General features: G+C 40.8%; 1 protein-coding gene across 5 annotated transcripts in view; it reads right to left on the reverse strand.

The window, feature by feature from the left end:
- Nucleotides 1–8,118, reverse strand: part of SCAF8 (SR-related CTD associated factor 8) — a 171,644-nt gene extending 163,526 nt beyond the window's left edge. For all 5 annotated transcript variants that reach the window (XR_012041526.1, XM_072856062.1, XM_072856061.1 and 2 more), the window contains exon 1: nt 7,720–8,118. Coding sequence is in view for 3 of the 5 variants with exons in the window: in XM_072856062.1 (XP_072712163.1) it covers nt 7,720–7,749 (30 nt within the window). In the remaining 2 variants the exon portion in view is untranslated. The remainder of the gene's footprint in view (nt 1–7,719) is intronic.
- Nucleotides 8,119–24,604: the final 16,486 nt, after the last annotated feature.

Genomic DNA, 24,604 nt, shown 5'->3' on the forward strand with positions numbered 1-24,604 from the left:
AAAGCATCAGAAAAATACCCATCAGCTACCTGCTTGTATAATCACAAAGCTAGGAGAAAAGATAACAATCCAGTATTACTCCTTTGGAACTTAAAAAAAAAACCAAACCAACAAACAAACAAAAAAACCCAAACCTCACAGAATCAAAAACCGTACCCAGTAAAACCAGGTCAGCTCTGTAGGCAAACTCTTGGAAAAAAGTGGAAAGCAAATGATAAATTGTTGTACATCCATTGTTGACATTTTCGTACAAATGGTAGCTCACTTGCCAAAAGCGTAACAGCACAAAGAACAGGCTATTACAAGAAATATGCATTTATGGTGAGGATAAATCTGACAGAGGGTCACGGTGGCAATGCCTCTTTGCCTCATTTCCTCTTACTTCCTCCAAATTTTAACAATTCCTTTTTAAATTCTACTTTAAAAAATGTCTCCTTTTGGTCAGTACAACTGGCAAGGACAGGTGAAGACAAGAACTTGTACAGCAGTAGCTGAAGATCCTTTTTTTCTCATGAAGAACATGTATCCTACAGTGTAGAAGCAGTTCCTGCATAAGGTTAATAAAATTATGTAGCTGATTGCTGCTGCTGTCAGTGCTCCCAGAGACATAGTGCAGAAAAGTAGCTCCAAAGAAGTGAAGAAATGGAAGGAAAGAAATGCACATGCAATTCATGAAAAGTTCTGATAAAGAAACAAGGACTAATATTGTTTATTCAGTTCAAAGCCAAGCTTGCTGAACTCTGGATACACACGTGAACAGGCAATTATGCACCACTGTCCCAGACCTCACAGCAGAGTTACACCAGCAGTTGCTGAGGCCAGGAACGCGGGCTCTAACCAAGGCTGAATCAGCCACTCGGGACAAATTTCTTGGTGACTGTCTGGAGATAGAATGATGGACCAATTTTACAGACAAGAAAAAAAGTGGGCTGCTTATTAAGTGAAAAAAATCCTCATGAAAGTAATCAAGTGTCTAGACCATATTTTAAGACTTGCTTTATCAAATACTTTTGATCTGAATCTTTTTGCTGTAAGAAAGCCATTTGGATTACTAAACTCCACTTTTACAACTGCCACAGGAAAACAGACTGCTGATGGCAAACTCAAATAAGACTTGTTAAGATAATTTCAAGTACTTTGCCAAAGATTGTAGCCCCAGGCATGGTCTTAGTGAGTAGGTGAAAATCATAGGATCTGAAGTCATGAGAGTTCAGAAGTGCATTTGTTTCAAGCTACAAAATGGTTCACTGCTCTCCAAATGAGTAGCAAGCAGGATCGATACTCGTAACTATCCAGTCACAACTCAAGAGCGTTAGCAGAATCCAGAGATCTACATTACCCTCCCAGGCTCACAAGGATCTAATCTAGACCACAGTTTAAGAAGAAATTTAAAGTGTAGGTATTGAAGGCAGAAAAATAATCAATGTCTGTCCTATACTACTTAACGAAAGAAATTAGGTCCTTGAGCAAGATATGCGCAAAAAACTCCCTAACATTTTGGGCCTTTAACACAGCCTTGCATGATCATGTCTTTACAAGGCCAGAAGTCAAAATTCTGTGGCAGGCAAAAGTCTAAGGTCAGATCAGTCTTTGAAAATGTGATATTAAAACTGTAAATATTTATTCAGCACATGTGGAGACATTTAAGCAGGTGAACATCAATTTAATATTGACTGTATCTTGAAGAGAAAAGGGCTTTCTTTCCCTATGCCCTTTTAACAAAAAGCAAATAGCTGAGAGCCAGCAAAGTTCAACTCTTGCTGGGACGCAACAGAGTGAAATATTTACATTTCACTGATACTGCTCTTAATGTTCCTGACAGCAGAAGGGAAATTAACAAATTCTTACATATTTTGCTGCATCTTAAGGGAATTAATATAGTTTATAGAGATTCAGTGTTTTTTCTCTGAGGAGCACTATGGGATTATAAAGCAAAATAAAACTGAAGACCTTTTTCACATCCATCCCAGAGGTTAAGAATGAAAAACAGAGATAACTTTTCAGACGTATGTTTGTCCACATGCACACACAAATATCACTGAGTTAACTTTTTCTTCTGAAAAATAAGAATAGATGTAAACCAAAAGCTTTCATCCCAATTTGCTACAACAAAATTTATGAATATCAGACCAATAAATGCAGTATCAAATAAATAAAGGAAGAAAGCTTTAAATGTATTATAGTTGCAGAATCCTTCAAAATAGCAAAGGATATGAAAGAAGGTTGCATTTTTTTTTATGACTGGTAAAATACTAGTGACAGAGAAGAGGAAAGATACACAAGTCTTCTCATTTTCTCAGCAGCTAGGAAAAAAGCTCTGCAGATGTTTCAGGTGCTTCAGCCAACGTGAAATGTGCAGCAGAATCTAAGAAAAATATCTTGCCAGGGAATAGCTTGCACGCCCTTTCACCACTCCTCGTACATAACTTGCACTAATTGCACTAATCAAAGCCCTGGCTCCTCATTTCGGAGAGCATCCTTTTTTTCACTCTCCCCAGCTATTCAGCAACTTCATGAGGCATACCATTTAGCTTTTTTTAGCATTAAGTGGCATTCTTTTGTGAAAAAGCCACCTCAGTGACTTAGAATATGCCATTTAAATAAAGTAGTCTAAAATAGAGTATTTGAGTTACACTTCTGTACTTTTGTGCACCTATACTCCAATGCTCAGTAATTAAAATGTGGGTTATTTCCAAGGGTCACATTTCTGAAATTGCAGTCAACTGAACTGTTCCCCACTGCCATTAAAACATACCTTCTAAAGAAACATCACGATAAAGGTGACCAACAGACAATGAAGTGCAAACAGAGCATATGGATAGCAGCATTGCCAGCAAATGATCCGTGACTGTTATGTCCCTACCACTGACAAATTTCAGAAGAACCAGTTAACCCAAAAGTCACAATGATCACTTTACATTATCGCTTCTTATCATCTTACATGGCTCTCACAACCATTCTGCCCACCAAAAGCTCACTGTGACTCCCCTTTATGATGGGCTATTCTAGGACAACCATTTTTATTGTTAGTAACAGCTGAACCCCAGCCTAGCAATGCTGTGGAAGTTTTAATTGTGACTCTCAGACCCTAGAAGACATTTAGATTAACAATAGAAAAGGCATAGGAACCCACATCACTCTTTCAGCAAACTGTAATCACCGCCTTAATCTTACAGTGCTTTATGTGCATCCTCACCTTGAAACACTTTAAAATGGAGCATATTCCACATCTCCACGATGACACTGAGTTTTCCATTCAATTCCCTTGTATATTAAAAGATCAACACCCAATCGTACAGAAAAGAGGAATTAAAGTTTTTATACAAAACATACTCAAATGAACCAGAAGACACATGACTTTCTTATTCCTGGGCTTCAAGGAAGCAGCTTTATTTTTTTTCTCTTTTTTTAAATGTACAATTGCCCTTTTCACAATTGCCTCTCCAGTATCATAAAACTTTGTGTTGCCTGACAAATACAAAACCTGTAATTTTTCCACTACATTTCAGCTCAAATTTGTAGCACTGGATGCTAACAACTATTGTTCACTGGACTCAACAATGTAAATTCTACAACTAGGCATGTTTTCAGATTTTTTTAAGATATCAAACTGCCCTAAGTAGGTTTTACCATTGCTAATCTTCTAAATGGCTGTAGTTCAAAAGCGCAGGTGCCAGTCTAAGCAACTTATAAAGTACAAGTAATTTTCAATGATCCGACCAAAGCGTGCACAGCTTATGCGTGAGATATTTTTGTTTTGTTTTTAAATAAAGATCATGCAAAAAAAAAGTAAGCATCACAGACAGCAAGACTTAACGAAGCTCACACATGAAGAGATGTGTGCCTGTATGTGACTAAAGATATTGAGAAACTTTAAATGAATAAAATGCTATGTTTAATTGAACTAAATCAGTTAATTACTACTGCAGTTTTTAAAGACATAAGCATCTAAGCTGAAGTCACCCTTTAAAACTTAAATAAATGTCCTTTCAAGAGTACTTGTATTCAATACTTAAAGATGCAATTAACATGGCTAAACAAAGTATTACTTCAAATATCCAGTTTACATTGTATTTAAAACTAATTTGTGATCTCCATTTCCACTAAAATAAATTCTAGTCCTATGACTATTTACATGTCTGTAAAACTATTTACATTTATTCCACAGATTCATATAAAAAAAAATTTAAAAAGAATTGAATGTGTTTCAGAATTAAAGCATCCATTGGTCTCCTTTCACACTTGTCTGCATACATTCTTCACATCATAAAGTGAAAAATAATTTGGAAATACAAAACTTGCCACTGCAAAAAGGACAAGTATTGCAAGAAAACTCTGGGGAGTATAGCACCCAAAACCAACTTCAGGTACAGTACCTGAAACCAATGTGAGAATGGTTAGATTTGAAGCTAACAGCACGACTTTAACACTGAACTGACTATATAACAAATACTGACTTTTAATTATATAAGTCTGCAATTAAACCATTACCATCTGAGCGCTGGAACTGTGACAATATGCATGCTTGCCTCTAGTCCATTTCAATTTCTTTTTAACAAAATAGATTTTATAGAAAGTATAAAGAATTTGAAACATTTCAGTCATTTTCTTCTGTCAAGACCTGTTCTTGACTTCGATGTTGTGCTTTTCAGAAAAAACTCAGGGCCTGAACTGCCACCTGGAGGAAAATGATTCTGCAATGATTAGCCTTCATGATGTCAACTGTAGAAAATGATAAACTGGGTGGTATAAAACATTGCCAATTACCTCAACAGTATACTAAATCAGTTGTATCATATTGTATTTTTCAGTTGCCAAGCAGTTTTAATCCAATAGTAAAGCATCAACCATTACATGAAAACGATACTGAGCATGTTTATTTAGGAGTGTGATTATTTCTCATCTTTAAATTTATCTTTCCCAAGACTTTAAATGTTACACCTAATTTTATATATACAATTAGGTACAGCACTGACAATGCCACATATCATTGCTAGACATGGAACAGCTTTCCGCAATAGCCAGCATTATTTGAAGTAGTCAGAGTTCAAATAAACTTGAAATATTTCTTTCTGATCAAATTAATGACAAGACTATGTTAATCACTTCAATTCTGACTGTCATATAACATAGCTATCATACAGGATATTGCTCAGCTCACACACACATTTGGAGTAAGCTACACTACCTAGATGAACAGCTGCCTTTATTTTAGCTTCACTGCAGAATCCAAACACAACTCCTTCCTTTAAAAAACAAACAAACAAAACCCCCCAACGCCAGAAGTACCCAGCCTGCAGACTTAAGTGTTTAAATGTATTTGGAATCTTCTTTCTAAAGCATCATCTGGATTTCACTAGTAAGGTACATAAACTTGTAAAATTATTAACTGAATGCAAACTGTGTAAAACAAAGTATGGTAAAAGTTTTTCTACAATTTAGTCTATCCCATCTGCTGCTAAATTTAATTTACATCTATTTTAAGCCCCAAAACCTCTAGAACAGAACTCTGACATCATTTCTGGAGTATAACATGACCTTAAAACATGATATAACAAAGAAAAGGATTTTTAGAAGTGAAGTACAAATATTTTGTAAGTTAATCAAAAGCATTTAGGTACCGCACAAACTACAATCTACGGATTCATACACTTCAGCTACTTCAAATATTTATTAATCATTTCACAGTTCTAAAATGCAAAATGCCTGTAAGTCAGTTAGACCAGAGACAATGATGGAAAGTAAAGTTAAAGTCAAGTTCTGCACTGGGTACAGAGGTGATAAGAGTGGCTAGCAACAACACTCGGGATTCCCCAAACGTAGCAAGTTTTGTACCATTTACTTCCAGGATCAGTGGCTTAGTCATAGCATCTTTAAAACCTTCCTATCAGTGTAGCCCAGCATTCTAATACAGACACATAGATTAAAACAAAATTGAAAGAGAAGTCATAAAAACAAGTCTATTCATAGGCGCTGCCTATTTATACCATAGGAGATAAGCTGGTTAAAATGCCATCGCCTGATCTTCTGCATTTTATTTTCTGACAACCTAAAGTTTACTGTTTTTCAAGCATTTAGAAGATTTAAGGCATATTCTAAAGCTCTCCTCTTCAGTACAGTTCTCGCCTTAAGTCTTCGGAGTTAATTATTTTTACAGGATTTATACCTGAGTGCTCAGCAAGCCAGCCAGAAGTTGTTTTTCAATATGAAAGTGAAGACTGTTGCTCACACTAGTAGGTATATACGAGAAAAATGTTCTAATCTACTTATGTTCTGTTCTCGTGACTAGACTCTTCCTTTTCCCCACTTAACAATATAGCACGAAGCCAATAAAAAAAAAAGGGGGGGGGGAAATTATAGTTTCTAGTATTTATTTTTCTTCTAGTGGCTACAGTGTGATTTCTTCCACTTAAGAATTCAAACTGCATGAAGTGCAACACCTAGAATTGCACATCAGTTACGGCTGTTCAACTGCTCCTGAGTTATTAGAAAGTACCTGCCCATTTTAAAAACCGATCTTATCATGGCTTGTAGAAACAACACGGTTGGCACGTTGTTCCACTACGTATCAAATTAACATTCTAAAAACCCAAACCAGCATTGCATTATTTAAAATCATTAAAACCGTACTACATCCCCACTGGGGGTAGCGAGAGGGCAAGCCGGAGCTCCAGTATGTGAGCAGTCTGTAGATGTATACATTGTAACCAGAGCTGATACTTCCTATGGTTATTATAAGTAAAAATCTATTTTTTAAAAAAGATGTATGACTTCCTATAAAGAAAACACGTATTTATTTCCCTTGCTCTCACATTAACTTCAAAATACAAATGATACAAACACTCGCAATTAAGAGAAACAAAGCAGAGTTGCCATAAGAACTATCTTGCAATAAAATAAACGTTAACTACCGGCACCAAAGAGAAGCCAGATGCCGTATGAATACCTGAGCCTGCAAGCATGTGTTTGTGGGTGCCACAGCCCACTCTCTCAGCATAGTGCTTTTGGTGCAGTACCTGAGCTCTGGAATGTCTACTTCCATCCTGACCACAGCGAATATACTATTCTCACACACAGAGACAAGCCTCCAGGCCTTTGTATTCCCACCCCCCGATGTAAAAAATACCTCCACGAGGTGTTAAAGTGCGCACTGGCGGGGCGCAGGCACACATTTAACAAGCGAGGAGGAAGGGGGTGGCAGAAGAGGTGAGGGACGCGGGGAAGAGCACAGACCCCGCGCCTGGCGATCCAGGAGGCTCCCCTGCCGCCCCGCGCAGCCTCCTCCGGCCGCTGCGTGAAGTTGGCCGGGCATCACCCGCCCCACCGCACGCCAGGCGCAGGAAAGAGGCCTCCTCCACCTCGGCCTCCTCCCGCTCCCTCCTCTCCCCTCAGCCCGCCCGCCAGATCTATTCTTCTCAGTCTCCCCCAGGCTCACGGCGGAAGGAGGGGGGGTGCCTCCGTTACCCTCTCCTCCCTCCCGCTTCCCGGGGACAGTGACTGCGGCCCGCTCCCGCCCGAGACGGCGGGGAAGCCCCCGGGGCTGCCTGCGGGAGCGCTCCCCCACCCCCGGCCGCCCCCGCCGCGCCGAGGCCCCCCCGGTTCCCGCCCCCTCCCCGCGGCGAGGCGCGCGCAGCGGGAGGGGGCAGGGAAGGCGCCGGGCCCCGGGGCCCCGCCCGCTCCCCGACCCCGAGGGGAAGGAGCGGGGAGGGGGTTACACACCTCGCTGTTAAAGGCTTTCACGGCCTCCATGTCGCGGCGGAGGCGGGAGCCGGGCGGCTTCTCTCCGCTGATGGCGGCCGGGCCGGGCCGCGGCCGGGAGGGGGCTAGTCTCGGTCTGTGTGTGCGTGTGCGCCTCGCTCAGGGGCCGCCGGGCCTCCTCGCCATGGCGGGTGGCGCAGGGGGCGGGCGCGGAGGGACGCGGGCCCCGCTCGTTTCCGTCTCCTCCCGGCAGCGCGCGGCCTCCTCGCCCCGCTTCCCGCCCGGCGGCGCCGACGTCCCCTCCCCCGCTCGGCTCCGCTCGGCCGCGCCGGCAGGAGATGGAGGAACAACGCGCGGCGGCTGCGGCGCGGGCGCCAATATGGCGGACACACGGGGGCTCCTCGCAGCGCAGCTCCGAGAGGAGCCGAGAGCGGCGCAGGCGGCTACAGCGCCCCCTGCCGGGCAGAGCCCACCCGCCCGCCGGGCCGGGCCGCGCCGCGCCACAGAGGCGCTGCCGGGATGGCGGCCCGCCCCGCGCGCCTCGGCTCAGCACCCCCGGCCCGGCCCGGCCCAGCCCTGCGCGCAGGCGGGCAGTGAAGAGTTACGGCAGCAAGGTGTTAAGCGCTGCGCTGTTTCGTCACCGGGGGAACTGCAGGTCTCGGCCCAGCGTTTTCGCTGTTTCCAGATGAAGGCCTGAGCCCCGGCGGGAGGCGACCGTTTGTCCCCTCACACCTTGCCCGCAGAGCCTCACCTCCCAGCAAGGCCTGCCCGGGCAACTGGGAGCAGCATGCAGGCTTCAAGAAAAACACCAGGAAAAAGGAAGGCAAAAAAATCGTAATAAAAAAAGTCACAAGCGATTAGCGAAGAACATTATCACGAGGAAAGGAGGAAAACCAACAAAATTGTAATGCAAATCAATCACGAGGCCCAGTGCACTTACTACATGAATATTATAACTTGACAATCTGACACCGAGAAGGCTCCAAATCCAGCACCAGGCATTAAGGCTTTACCGTTTCATTACCCAGGGCATAGTCCCAGGTTAAGTTTCTGACAGGGTGCGCTTCCCTGTGAAGAGCACTGCTACCCACATCCCCCACTGCCATGCCGGCCTGGCAGAGCACCTGCCTCTCCCTGAAGCATGAACAACTTGCTCAAGCTGAGAAATCCCAGAAGCAGCAGCTGTATCAAACAGCAGGACTTGCTTCCAGGGCACAGATTTTTGTTCCCTCAAACACAAAGGCTCCACATGACTCACCTTCACCAGGGAGAGCTTCAAGGAGCTCAGAAGCATTGAGGATGAAACCTTAGATTTGTCTTTAGCTGCTGTTTTTCTAAAGCTCAGTCATGTCTTTGGACTCTATCAACACAGAGCTACAACAGTGTGAATTAGGCTCGGATCTGGGTTGCATTTCATTGTTTTCCAGCAAGATGCTGGGCCACGCTCTGGACAGACCATACCCTCCTGTCCTCACGAGCACCCCTGAGCCACAAGACCTGAGCCACAAGAGCTCTCCATGGACAGTGAATGCTCCTGCTACAGGCCAGAACCAAGGACTCTCAAACTGAAGCATGCTGTACTTGACAAACAAGGTAACTTATAAATGAAGATAAGCCCAGCATTTGAGGCAGACCTGGAATCCTACAGCTCCAGTCTTACAGAAACACAAGAGATTATTAAGTCTTGTTACAAGCAGAACTAAGTTTTTTTCTCCCAACAGGCTTACTTAGAGAAAAAGCCCATCTCTAGCAATCACTGTTGTTACCGTATCAGGCCACCAAGAGGGTCAGGAGGCTAGAGCAAGTGTCCTGTTAGGAGAGGATGAGAGGACTGGGTCTGTTCAGACTGAAAAAAAGATGGCCATGGGGTAGGGAGGGCACCCAGTAGCAGCCAACACCTGCAAAATAAAATGGCTGAATAAGGCTCCTTAACATTTTTTAATCATTCTGAAACAATTGAATAAGGCACTTTAACAGAGGTATACAGCAGGAGGCCAAGAGGCCAGGGTCTTAAATTAAAGCAGGGGAGGTTCTGGCACAACCAAAGGAAAACCTGTTCCATTGTGGAGATGGCCAAGTGGTATAGCAGGTTCCCCAGAGAAGCTGTGCAGTCTTCACACCTTTCCAAGGTCCCACAGAATAAAGACCTTAGTAACCCGCTAAGAACTCACAGCTGACCCTGCTTTGAGACTGAGGTTGGACTAGAGAGCTCCTAAGATCCCTTCCCTGTTACTGTATGAACTGCATAGCTCAGTGCAACCTTCTGGCAGTCTTCTGCCAGAACCAATCCCCCTTCACAGATGATTTAAGAGAAGCACACTACACTTAGCAGGAAGGTCAAGGCATCTGTTCCTCCTTTGTTCTTTCTTTTCCTGTGGGAATTGAGTAAAATGTGAAGAGACAACTGTTCAATTTATTGTGGAGGCTTTACATAGGATTCATCGTATTACAAGAGTAACTGGTAAAACTATTGGCTTTGTACTCCTTTGGAAAACTTACTGAAATACAGTAGTTACAAACTATCCTCCAGGATCTGGTAGCTTTCCTTTTAGGTGAAATTGAAGCAAGTCTAGTTTTCCTTGTTAGAATGGGTGGGATACCACACTGCACAAGAAAAAGCTTTGCAAAAACTATTTTGAAATTGGCCTCAAAGTGACCACAAAACTCCCACACAGTTGCTTTTCCAGAATATTTATTTCCAAAGCATAAGTTATTCCAGTGAAGGAAGGGGAAGAGTGAATAAAGGAGAAGCCAGAGAAGGAGGGGTAGGATTTACACTTAGAGATATATGCACAAAGCCTTGACCTCAAATGTCAAGAGCCTGAATTTGAAACGAAGTGGTTCCCCTCCCCCCATATTTAGCCTGTTTGCTCTAGGTCTGCAATAAACACTTAAATATATTTACCACTTAAAGAGTTTAGGTAACAAAGCCTTTTAACAACCCTATTTAATTCCAGTAGTAGAAAAAAAGCATAGGAGCACAGTACATCCCTGATCTCATAAGGAGCTAGCTGGCATCCAAGAATAAGAAATAGGCTGCAGAATACTGTAATATATCCCTGATTATACCTGAATGTTCTAAATTAAACAAGCATATAAAGGAAGTAATATCAAAACAGTATTAGTGCAAAAACACCGGCTCATTCCGGGGCAAGGCCACCTTGCCCAACAAGTCTAATTCAATGACTTGCACTATTACTCATAGCATACCAAGGCTGGGAGATTTCTCATGTTGTGGAACAGAATGAGTGACAGCTTGCTGTGCAACACAAGCTTTCTGTGGTTCCAATACTCTGCACAACTGCCAAAACTCATACCAGAATCTTCAATTTTGCAAGTAAGATCCCACTTGCTTTCTAACATGTCAATGAATTATATTTGGGATTTGCAATGATGGGGCATACTTCCTGTGTGGATGCAAACACCTAGCTTTGCAATTATGGGAGAAAAGCAAGACTGAATAGATCTTTAGTCTGCTATTTAGTGAGTTCTTTTTCCATAAGAGAAGGTAAAATATGTATGCCTACCTTTTTCCTACTTCTGACAAGCCCAAATACAGACTCAGTAGATCAAACGAGTGTCCTACTGGCAAATGCCCTTAAGAAATCCTCCATCCAAGTGAGCAATTCCCTGTTGTTTCCTCTCAGCAGAAGAAACCGCACGCAAGTGTTAGTTTCAAAACCACATGCAAGTGTCAGGAGGGAAAACTGGTGTTCCAGTATGCACAGAGAACAGAGGAAAGTAGATCTGTTGTTAGCCACTTGTAGCTTCAGCTAAGAGGATGTCACTAAGTTTTCTTCACAATAGCTCTCTCCACACTTTTTTTGAATGCATAGCTAAAAGTATCCTCCATGCACACAGCCAGTATCTACTTAATTTTTCAGTGTGCTTTCAAAGAGCTGCTTACATTTTTGACTCAACTTTAGCGCATTTCTCTCTGCTGTCCTTCTTCACTAACTCTGCCTTATCTTCCTCTTTCATTTGCATTTTCAGTTGCCATTCCTCCTTCACTATAACCATCATAAAAGCTCTTAATTTGTAACTAAAAGTATAGAAATAAATTTTCTATTGAACTTTTCCTGAATTTGTTACAAGCATATGTTCACATATGGAGCTCTTTTTTCAAGTACTTACAAATTTCAGAGATTGTAAGAGAAATTTTGAACCATTATATTTGTAACCACATGTTGCTCATGATAGCCTGATAATTGGGAACCCCAGTTAGTTTACTATGCAGCTCCTCCTGGTCAAGCTTGACTTACTCTGAATATCTTGTGCTTGTCCTAGCATGATGGTGTCAGACTGTCAGCACACCACCACAGAAATAACCTGAAGACTACTTTATTGGAAAAACATGTTCAAAGGCAATTGAAGCTTTAATTTACAGGCCAGCTTCTGCTCTCAGATGCACACTCTGCAAGTCTGTGTTGATTTCAAAGGGAACTGCTTTTATCAGGAAAGCAGAAGAAAGGGACTTGGAAATTACCTTCAAGTAACATTTCTCAGACTTGCTTCTAGGAGGTTCGGATAACCTGATGCAAGTGTGCTGGCAATACAGGTCACACCTACTGTGGCATTTCCAACATCACTAAAATAAGCTCAGACAGGAAGCATTTCCTAATGCTTTCTTATTCTGTACAGGGTTCTAGTCTTGAAGTTTGAACTTTGTGCCATCCTGTTTCTGATTATAGCATACAATTACAAGGTAGAGCGATCATTCTTTCCTACAGCTGCATAGTCACCATTTAGTTCTGCTTCTAATAAGAGTTCTTTTGAAATAAAGGTCAGACAATGGTTTTGCAGCAGCAATTATAGCATGCTTATCTCATTTTAATGTAACAGAACTACAAGGATAGAACATCTTTATGATCTCAGTTTGCAAATACAGTAAAAGACATAACAAATGTTTTATAGCCAATTCCAACTACAAGCATATCCACTTTTTGCTTGAGGGAAGCTTGAACTAAAACAAAATAAACATTTTTTCAGTAGATCTATATAAAAATATATGTACTGAATTCTTGAAGAATTCAATTCTAGTACTAAAAAATAAAACTTTCAAAAATATACTTAAGTATTTCAAGGAAAATTCCAGGAGGATGCATTGATAAATTTCAAACATAAACAGCAAAAGACTGCTTATTTGGCATGGTGCTGTTTGTAGGGCAACAAGCAAACCTAGGGTCAAAAAGCCTGGAGTGAGAACATTAGAGCTGATGGACTGAGAATACTTTTTTATTAAAAAAAAAAGTGTTTACCAGCTGGCTCATGTTCCTTTTGACATACAGGCTAACAGCAAAGAGCAGACCTTGACCATCAATTTGGATCACTCCTTCACATTATGTTACTTTCTCTATCCTGCCCATACATACCAAATCTCCAACTTGCAACAACAAGGCTGCAAACCAGAGTTTTTTCTCCCAGTCTGCTAAGACAATTACAGAGTGTAACAAGAGTGAGCATAATACACCAAGAGTCATTTCCATCATTGCTCTCTTTACTGTCTCAAGCAAATAACATAGGAAAAGGAGAAATTTTGGTTCAAGCTTTATTTGCTTCAAGCTTAACAAATGAGGCCTAGACTATCACATTCATTATCTTAAAAATCTACATAGACACAAAATAAAAATTTCAGCCAACGCTTAAGATCACTTTTTCTATCAAAAGAAAGAATGAAAAATACCACAATAAAGAATAAAATCAGTGGTCAGATCTCCTAGGCATAAGCCTTTGCCACAGGTATATATGGAACTGGACAAGTTTTCCTGCAGTGGTTGGTCCAGACTCACCACATGCATCTGTATTCTGATAGCTACCAAAGTCACAATCTGTAGAAGACTAGAAATGAAGGAATAGCCAAGGTTTATTTCATACTGATTAAACCTGACTGACTGCAAATGCCTAATCGACTACTGATAAAACACATTTGAGGAAGAAAGTCCCCAGAGATGAAATGTGCTTTCTTATCACAGTGACAGTTTTCTCATCATGTTCAGCCGTTAAGCCTGATTTTTCCAGTTTCAGAACTTTTCTGGCAAGTTATGACCTCATTAGTCATATAAATTACACTTTTTTGTCTAAAAGTATGGAATTCTTATCTCTTCCATTACCTTTCAGTAAACAGTAATTCCAGTCAGCTAAGTAAATGATTTCCTTTCACTTACTTCCTCTGTTTGATCTTGGACAGTGAAGCTCAGCTCATTAGCAAATTCACACAGCAATAGGAGAGACACCAGAAGTCCATGGTGGCACAGACTGTACAGAAAATCTGTTTTCTTCCCAAAAACATGCTTGTGCTTTACAACAGAACAGGTTAGTCTGAATGAAAGCTTCACACTGCAAAAGTTAAATGGAAACAAGCAGAACAGAGATGATTCCATGTACACACACAAAGTGTTGGCCAACATGGAAGTCCAAGGAATTTTAAATAGCCACCACCTTACCTGGGGTGATAAGGAAAATCCTGGAAAAAAAAAATCACTGGCTACTTACAACTTCTGCAGAAGAAACTTACATAGCTATGCTTTCTTTTATAGCTATCCTTTTATATTCTCATTCCAATGTATTTACTGAAAACACATACTAGAATGACAGTATTTGCCATTTACACTATTAACTGTGTTTTGAAATAGTATATGTTCCTGGCATGGCAGTTTGCTTTTTGTGTCACTCAGATTTCTCTCCAGATGCCCTAATAAAAGTTACTTAATTCAATTAAAGCATCTATGGTTGGGACAAAACAAGCAAAAAAATGGGACACCTTGAGTGTAATGCTCAAATTCGGCATGAGACAATAATCCTTCTTGAATGGTATTAGACAGCACTATCAGTATGCTTCAAGCAAGACATGAGCACATGCTCACTAGTTTTTGCCATTAGTTAGACCATCTGTAAGACCAGCAGATCAGAACTAAACCAAAGGAATGTCAGCAAATCCCTTTCTGCCTCCTTTAAGAATAAGGCTTACCTGTCCAAGCTTACAAAGACAATACAAACATTTAATAAATAAAATTGCACAGCAGATACTTAAAAAAATCACAGGGTATGCAGGTCAATCAGGTATCCTCCGCTTTTGAAAGAGTAGGCAGAAGAGAATAAGCAGGATCCCTGATGTAGCAGGAAATGATAGTGTGGCATACGTGGAGCTTGACAGGAAGAAATACAGACACCTCCAGTGTGCGCAGAATCCTTTGTCCACTAAAGTCAAGTGGTTAATAATGTCAAGAAATACCTCTTAATCCTTCACCTATCCAAAAGATTCAAGAGTCCATAGACACACCCTCCTTACACATCTTTGTTATCTCTTGGCCAATAACTAGCACAAGACAGTAACTAAGAAAAATTATTTGTAAACTCCATCCAGGGAGGGAAATGCTTGCCACTTGAGTATAGTTACTTTTAACACTCTGGACTTGATGCTTGTTTGACTGTCATTAACTACATATGTGTCAATATAGTTATAGCTCTTCCTTATGAAGGATAATGAGAAACTGGGCAAACTACAAGTACTGTGTGGTTCTGCAAAACATCACCTAAACTGTAACGTGGGCAGTGCTCAGTCAGAGCTACTAAACTCAGCTAGGTTGAGCTGACAGAGTTATTCAGGTGTGCCAGCACTGCACTTCCCAAACTCTTGCAGCCACCAAGGGGAAATTAGCTCCTCCCATGCATCCGAACTACTCAACTCTCCAGACACAGATCCCTGCATTCAGAATTCAGCTCAGGATGATGACAGACTCAGGTCCAGTAGAGCTTAGCAGTAACATTCCCAGGTGTGTCTTTAAATTTGTCAAGCACAAAAGCAAGAAGATGCCATCTAGATCCGAGTAGTCCCCAAAACAGTCTAGTTAAGCCAGCATGATACTTTAGTTCATTTCCTTCTCTGGCTCACTTGAAGCTCTAGTCTCAGACCGGGGAAGAGGCTGTTACCAGAAAATAAGTGTAAAGTATTCTGTGAAGTTCCAGAAAGTTTTTATTCTTTAGTTTTAAAGCCAAAATACAGGAGCAACTTTTTTTTGTTGATACATTGAAACAGGTACAAAGCTGCATTTTCCCATGGTAATCTATATCATTTGGAGGAAGAACCCCTCCAATATAGTTTAATATGTAACTCCTTTTGAAAACAACTGGCTTTGAGTGAAACAAAAAACCAAACCAAAAACCTCATGCCATTGCTACAGTTTCCCAGTCCAAAGCTGTGCTTGCCCAAACACAAGCCCTATGTAAACCACCCTTCTGCTTAACCCTGGCAACCACCCTCTTGTGAGCATTAAACCCAGGACTGCATAAAATATTGGGAACAGCACATTGGCTGCTGGTACCTGAACTAGTGGAATGGGGTACATTGCTGGGGATAGAGCACAAAAGCTCATTCTGCCTCTGCAGGAACCCTTCACAATACAGTCTGAACCACTCTGTTTGCTTTAGCTTTGATACAGGATAACTTGTAATCCACCTAGCCTTTTTAAGTAAATACCTTTTGCTAACAAGACATGCTTTGCCATGCTTGATATCCCTAAGTATGCTCTACCTTCAACTCTCGGGCTCTTAAAACTTAGACCTCTTAAAAGCATTTATAGCCTTAATGTAAGATAGAGAGGTATATGGCCTGCATAGCTTTTCAATTGCATATAAAATTACAGATGCACAGGTGAAAAATATTACTGCTACAAGGACATAAACACTGAGAAACTTTATATTCACTTATAATAAGACTTGTTCTTAGTGTGATCAGATAATTATGGTTTTTGTTACTAAGTAATAACAGGTAGATCTTACATTGGTCAGACCTTATGGAATAAGTATTCAAAAGCTCTTTGTCAGCTTTTTAAAGACTTTGTAGCTGTAAGATCTGGACTGTTGACTCTCAAAGGTTTTTGAAAAGCAACACAGCAGAAATCGTCTTGTCAAGGTTGATGTATTTTATAGTGGTCACTCTCCTTAAACAACTAGCACTGCTATACTCTTTGTGTCTTAACTGAAAGATTGTTTTGCTTAGGTAATAGTACTACTACAAGAATGTGAACATTCAAGAACATTTTGTATCATTAGATCTGTTCTTGATGTGAATGTATTAGTCAAAGAATTGCTCTCATTAAGCAGTGACAGAGCTAGCCCAAATTACTCAGAAGCTGCTAAAAATACATTCAGCAGCACAGTAGGGCACAGCAGAGGCAAGGTTTGGATACGCTCATGGAGCTTTTCTGCTTAACAGCAAAGTGATGTTACAATAATGCTTTAAAGACACCTCCCCAAATTCCCCCCAGAACAAGATTTAAAAAGGAAAAAAATAAAGCTTCTCTCCAGACCAGGGCCCAGCCACTGATGGAATGAATTGTTATGAGCCAGGCGATCCTTCTCAGTTTTATGCTTACTTTGCAAAATTCACAAATCAAGATTATATCATTTAAAAAGTCTTACACAACCAGAAATATTATATGTGCCCTACTGGCCAAAAAACTGCATCTACTCATAACCAAATTCAGTATTTCAGCTTCATATGCATCTATTCACATATAATTAAACTGACAAGAAGCTAACCTACAGTCTGCAAAAATATCAGTCTCTGGAATGTTTGATCTAAAACGACTCTGGTGATAGTACAGAGATAAGTGAAACGCAAAAAGTTGACAAACAGCATAAATAATTAAAAAGCATAATGTATTAATAAATTTTGCCCAAGTTTAAAAAGTTTTCAAATGCAATCTTGCCTTGGTTTTGCTGTATTAAAATCCATATACAAAGAAGTACTAAGATGTATTCTTACGTCCTTCAGATAAGAGATACCGAGTGAACTGTTTCTGAGAAAAGCTTTCCTTTTCTCAGAAAAGGAGCCTCAGTTTTCCTAGCATGCTGACAGTGTTTACTAAACGCATTACAACAGCATCCCCAAAGGAGAATTTGCACCAGCAGTTGCCACCCCACAGGTTAAATGGCTTACAAAACCCTACACTCCTGGCTCTTGACTTTTTTGGGCCACAGCCTGTAGTCTCTTCTCAACTTTGTGCCGTGCTTCTTTGCCATCAAACTTTTTTCCAAAAGCCTCATGAAGGAGATGCAGTTCTGTGGAGCTTGAGCAAGATGTTGTGGGCTATCGGTAAGCCAGCGTGGCAGATAACTCAGCCCACACCCAGCCTTGGACATCCAGCCGCAAAGAGAGAGCTGAGTAACTCTGATGGCAGTTTTAAAAGTGGAAAAGCTGTTGGTAAAAGTCATTACTGTGTTTTAGTTCTGGGCGTAGCCTGCATTTAGAGCCTTGCAGGCTTTTTTTTCCTGGGAAACTAGGAGTCAGGCCCGGTTCTCCGCGGAGGCAGCCCTACAGCCCTGAGAGCAAGCTCAGCGCTTCGCGTCCTCAAGAGCAGCACACGTCGGCCCGTCCTGTTGCTCATGGTTCAAGACGGTGCTTACAGTGGGCTGCCGAACCCCGGCCCTTTCCCTCGGAGACACAGCATTTTTCCACGCCTTCCTCAGAGAGCAGTATCCCCCCCTCGAACCCCCGAGGGGCCGGCTTCGCTTCGCCCCTGCCAGCCCCGGGAGGGCCGCCCGCCCCGGCCCGGCCCCGCCGCTCCCGGGCCTGCTCTGGCGCGGCACAATGGCGCCACCTGGCGGCCGCACGGCGGAGCAGGCGCCGCGGGCGGCTGGCGGGCCAGGGGCGGCCCGGCCCCGCGGAGCGCGGCTTTCCCCGGGAAGCGCCGCCTCTGGCGCGGGGGAAGGAAACGGGAAAGAGCGCTCCCCCGCGCAGCCAGCGTCTTCACGCTTCTCTTTTCTGGAGGGAAATGCGATTCCCTGCCTCTCCGCGTACCTGCTCCTGGTGCTCCTTCTCTCCCCGCCCAAATAACCCCCAGACAAATACCTCTTATACTATTTTAAGGGCACTTCTGCCTGCAGTCAGGAACCAGCAGTTCCCCACTATGCTTGCCCAGAGTACTTTGCAATAAAAACCTGGGAGACTGTACCTGCCTGCTCGTCCACAGGTGTTGACCGTCCTCGACTCTCCCAAAAACCAGTACATCCTCTCCAATAGCATGGAGAGGTAGTACATCCTCTCCAATAGCATTTCAGCTTTAACAATGCAGCTGAAAAGAGGTAGTTCGACATCAGCAGGCCAGCTAAGCACATTTATTTTTCAGAAGCCCTCCTATCCCTGCTTCCCTCATCCCACACATGGCAGTGATTTAAGAGATAAGAAAAAAATCACTATTATTCTAAAAATCTTTTAGACTAATAAAGGATTGCCTTTAATTGTATACTGCTCTGCTGTGCTAATTGTATATGCCATATCAAAACACAAGCCAGATTATTAGCAAGAGATTTGCACTCCAGCTACAGTTTTTACTTATTTTTACTCAGTTTAGGTATTCCAACTAAGCTGAAGTCTACACACAATTGCTTTGGTTTAATAACAAGATTACACCTGGTGTGCTTTGCATGCTGAGGACCAGAACTCATGAACTCAGCTTTTGTCCATCAATCACTGTGTTCATACAGAGCTCTGCTCAAATAAAGGCAAGTTGTGAACCACCTCTGCTAGAGATATCCTGCATTATCTCCTCCTAGTCATTTATGGGGAAATGATATAAAGTATAAGTAGATACAAAATGGGAACCTAACAGTCCATTAGTGCCTTTATAAACCCATTCTCTTAATTTTAATGCCTTGGTTCCCTCTTTAATTTTTCTCGCATTCTGAGCTCTCTGGTTCAGTCACAGGCTACCTAAGGACTGGGATAATGACTGCTTCTCACTCAGCATACAGGGACAGGAGTCCAGTCTTAGTTTTGGCCTCTCAAAGCTCCTAGTCGTTACTGTTGGTGAATTCTCAGGCTTCTTTATGCAACTCTGAACCCCTTGATTTAGCATCAGGTAGGGCTGAACCTGTAATATAATGTAACCAGGCTGAGGCTATACCTGGATAAAGTGCATGATAACCACAGGCTTAATAAAGTCTGTCAGCTGTAGCACCTGTATTTGCTTATATAAGGTCTGACAATCCTGTAATTAAAGCACTAATTCTAATAAAGGGAACCCAGGCACTAGGCATTTCTGCCTGATGGTTTCTCATGGTAGTGTGGCATACAATGACCTGAGTACAACAAAAAAGAAAAACCCAAGTTCTATGTATGTTAAAACCCAACAAGTTTTAGATGGTGCTAGAAAACTAGCAAAAGTAATAAAAATAACAAAAGGAGAAACATTAATAACAAATGCTATGGTAGGCAACCATAAAAAGGAAATAAGCCTATGCTACTGTCCAAAAATACTCCCAAAATAATTAAATTCACAGTTGCATGTTTATCAACTGGTAAAAAGGTAATATGGCAATCGGGTCTGCTAGGCATGCTGTATTACCTGTAAGCTATAATTACTATCAAGCTGATTTCTGAATCTTTAGTTGAATAAACTTCTGAAAGAGAAAAGGTAGCACAATATGTTTCTAACTCAATGTGCTTGCCTTATTCAAGAATGCTCTCTGGACAAAGAAAAAAATCAAAGAAAAAGCATTTAATACTAAATTTGGTCCTAATAAGTCAGTACAGTAATTCTTCTCAAATCTAACATCAAATCATCTGCTTGAATTCATGGACCTGAGCAATCGTCTGAAGTTTTACATAAAGGAACAAAGTGGCATCCAATTATAGGATCAGACTCTGCATGACTGTAACAGATATTGACAATTCCCCAGGGCTTCTCTTCAAATCTATTTGAGAAAAGATTGGCTGGACTTGGAACACAAGGAATCAGTCACAGGCAAAGCTAAATTTCATGCTTCTGTTGCTAGCGAGACTAAAACAAGCAGCGACTGTTCCTCTAATGAGGAAGGTACAATAAATGCTATTGTACACAGTTTCTTTATCACAAGTTAGATGTAGTCCTTAAAGTTTTGGTAAGTTGCCAGTGCAATCCTTCACACAGAGTTTACCTACCAAGAAATTAGGACTGAGTTTTCATCTGCTGTGACTTATTACATATTGTTCTTTCTGTAATATGTGGACTTTCAGATTTGAGGGAGACCTGGAGAAGAGTGGAAAGAAGAAAATGCTACAGCTGAGCAACTTCAGAAAGCAGCTCAATACTAATTAGACTACACTTAAAAGCAAACCAACCAAACCTATACAAAAATAATAGTATTCAGATCACTAATTCTGCATCATTCCCCTCCAAAGACTGCTTTCTGTGTAAACTTTACTGCACCAAGTAAGGGAATAAAGATGGCTTGCATTCATTTTACAATTATTAACATGGCTAAATTGCATGATCTTGAGAGAGTCCTGCACATTTATTTTAAGCATCTTTACTAGCTATACACTTCCTCTCCCAAAACCACAATATAACACCTTACATTTCCAGGCTAGCAAAAGCTCTAATTGCACTTCAAACTATACTGTTAATGCTAGGTTTTGAATTGGTTTTGAGGAGAAGAGAAATACAACATCAGTTTTTCCAGGGAGGTACATATGATAATTACACAGGGAAAGAAAAGAGATGGATTTTATCCGTTCATATGCAAGGAACATAATGAAGAGTTCTTCCTCCTGAGCAAGAAGCCTGACTAAAAATTGAGGTATACAGTAAATATTGCTTTTTTAAAAAAATGTTGTTTTAACAACAGCCTTAATTGAAAGCTACACCTAAGATGTTAAGAACATGCTACAGGATGATCACTGTGTTCCTGCTAGGTATTTATTCTTTTTCCTATTCTCTTCTCTAGCAGTTCCCTAAAAAGGCTGAGCACTTACCTGAAAGAAAAGTCTCTCCTAGAATAGGTAAGGCAATTAATACCCAATACTAGCAGATGAGCATCACTCTGCAAGGAGTGGTACTTATCCTGTCACATGGCATTTACCTCTGCTACAAACACAGCAGTATTTACCATGAAGTATGGGAAACCAGCGGGGGGTGCTCTGGTTCATCCAGAACAGAGGAACTGTAGTGCCCTGGTTCTAGAGACACCAGAGAAATTGCAATATAGCCATGTAATCATAAATACAGCTTACATTAAAAAGAAAAGTAACATGTAGAAAAACTCTCCCAGAACTATTTTTCTATTCAAAAGCTTTGGTTTTGATACCTCTAGTAAGGGCTTTATTTGTTTTCCTGTCCTTTTGAGTACAGTTTCATACATAGCTTTCTCCTGTTAGTCTATCATGGTGGTACAATAGCTTCCTTAGTAAAAGGTAAAATAAGGAAACGAGTGAATCACAGCTTCCCTATCCACAAGAAAAAAGAGGAGCTTGCACTCTGAGTTCCTATGAGAAAAAGATCCTTTCTTTTTTCACTCTACATAATTTATGTACACAGTCGTGTCTATGGAAGACAAAAGTTTGTGTCCTGCTATTTCTCAGAATAGAACTACAAAAACTACCTGGGTCACCACCTTGACACCCAGAGCAGATGAAGCACTTTCCTTACCTCAGACACACAGATTACTAACAGCACCTGCTTCACCAAAAGCACCTAAGATACTTTATTCACTCCAGTGATGTCCGTCAACCACCTCATTGACTCATGAGCATAGGTAGACTTAACTCAGCAGAAATAATTCCACCCTGATTATTTGTCCCAGCCTTAGGGAAGGTACTACTGAGCCACAAACAAGCATCTTCTGGCCTAATACAGTTTGTAACATTGCATATTAAGTGCTGGTTGACCTTAGTATGGCAGGCTGTAAGTTACAGCACTTAGAGACTGGCTTTACACAAGGTTCAGCTTTCCCTGCTATGGCATAGCAACTACTAGGAGAAGGCAAAAAGGAGAATGAAGTTGTTTTTCCATTTCAGTTCTACTCATATTCTTGAGCACTGTTAGACAGTAAATGAGCAGAGTACAATATGAATTCTGTAACAGTGATAGAGCTCATAATAAAAATGTCAGGGCTTTAGAAGTTCTTTAAAGTTGAAGTACTTTAAGCCATTAACATATTTATACAGGAACATTAAGCAATGAAAATAGCAACTCTTTTTTCATCACAACCAAAACACATACCATACATTTTACAGGTATATTCTAATCTATATTACCCATTTAGTATAGAATCATCCAAACAGCAGATAAGTATAACAGCTACCTTGTTTTACTGCTTGTCTTGTCTTTTAAGTAGTACTGTGAAAACCCCCACCTTAAATAGATAACTTAATCTACTTGATGAGAATAAGAGACAGGTGACAGAAACCAAGGGCCTGAATTTCAGCTGTACCTACTTAGAGAAGGGAGGCATGGGATGTAGTAGTTTATTAAGAGGAGGTTGTTACTTATTTCAAATGGTAAGTTATTAGAAAAAGGTATTGTTGCCTAATGTAAGGAGGTTAGAGGGTTTTGTTTATCTTAGTGCAGGATTTTTTTTGTTTGTTTGTAAATGTGCTTTTTTTCTCTTGGATGCTGAAAATCAAAAGCCTGATTCTGAGGTTTTGTAGCTGAGGGGTTCTGGTATGTGTGCTCCTGCTAATAAAAGATATAGCTTGTCTACCTCTATCTGAAAGGTGTAGTTAGTTCTGAGGACAGAGGAAATTATGCTGTGGTAGTACTTAAGAATATGTTAGTCTCTAAATCTTATGCAGAAAAAAGACAGTAATGCTTGCAGCTAATGTATTATTGGTAGTCTTCCATACTGTGCTGCTAGGTAGCCTTCCTGTTTGTCGCTGATTAAGACGAATGCTCTGTCTCAAAGACTCACATAAATGAAGAAAGTAGCTTAATGGCTTATGAAAATAGAGCTATGCTAGAAAAATGAGCAAAGAAAGAGAAGTACTAAGATTATCTATGGAAAGAATTCATATTCAAGGTACAAAAAGATAAAAACTTGTGCTATGTAGTTAACTCTGACTTTTTTAATTGTGTAATTTATTGAGTCTGTGGCTTGTGCAGTAAGTAAAAAAAAAAAAATCTAGTTAGTACTTTCAGTTTAGATGCCTATAGTGACTTGATATGGCATAGCAGACCTTTATTATAACACTCAGGAGATTTTTATTAGTTTGCTTTGTTCAAGTTGACTGCACACACTGTGTACTTGTCATATCCCATCATCTCTAAAAGCTGAGATGGAACTGTCTGAAGTTGCAAGTAAAGAAACTTTAAACCCTAAAGTTTATGGTAATCTATGTGTTAAGAGGAGTACAAATTAACTCAAAAAACCTCTCCCTCCATGATGTAAAACACAGCATTTCATGTGAAAGTATTGACTTATCTTCAAAGGCAGTACTATCTTTAACCTACTTGAATACTCCTGAACTCCATTACCTGAGAGATTATACTTGCTGGGAGCCTTGGGTTGTTTTTCCCTTTTTCTTCCAAATTTCAATGAAAATACTGAAAGTGTGATGTAGGACATAATTAATATTCCCACAGAGATATTTAGCTCATTAGAAAACAGGAGAAGCTTAGAGAAACTAGCTTAATTCAAGCAAAACCTTATAACTGAACTAGAACTGTATTTAAACAGATATCAAATGTAACCTTGGTAATAAAAAAATGAAGCTATATTGTCCTTGCTTCAGTTACCTCCTTTTGGAATACAGCTACAACTATAATATGAATTACATGGACAAACTCCTTATAGAGTTTGAGCTTTGGATACAGTCATTTTCAAAAGCAGTGTTACTCCCTTTTCACTGCAGATTTTTATATCCACGGCTTTATATAAAACACTGCTAATGTTTTCTTTTGTGGATTTCATGGTTCAGTTCGTTTATGCAGACTCAGTAGTTCATAAAATCACTGGAAGTTTTTTGCCAGCACAGGTGGGTTTTCTTTGTTATTAATTGAGAATGAAAGTCCTCTCTTCCTGGATGCATCATCTGAAATAAGATGCATGCTTTGGAACAGGCAGGAAGAGATTAATAAATCGTGTATTCTATTCACCATCATCTGGTCTTCTAATGTAGCATAGTAAGTAAGCCCTGGGGAGTTATTAC

The sequence above is a fragment of the Ciconia boyciana genome, chromosome 3 (genome assembly GCF_034638445.1).
Source record: "Ciconia boyciana chromosome 3, ASM3463844v1, whole genome shotgun sequence".
Classification (NCBI taxonomy): Eukaryota; Metazoa; Chordata; class Aves; order Ciconiiformes; family Ciconiidae; genus Ciconia; species Ciconia boyciana.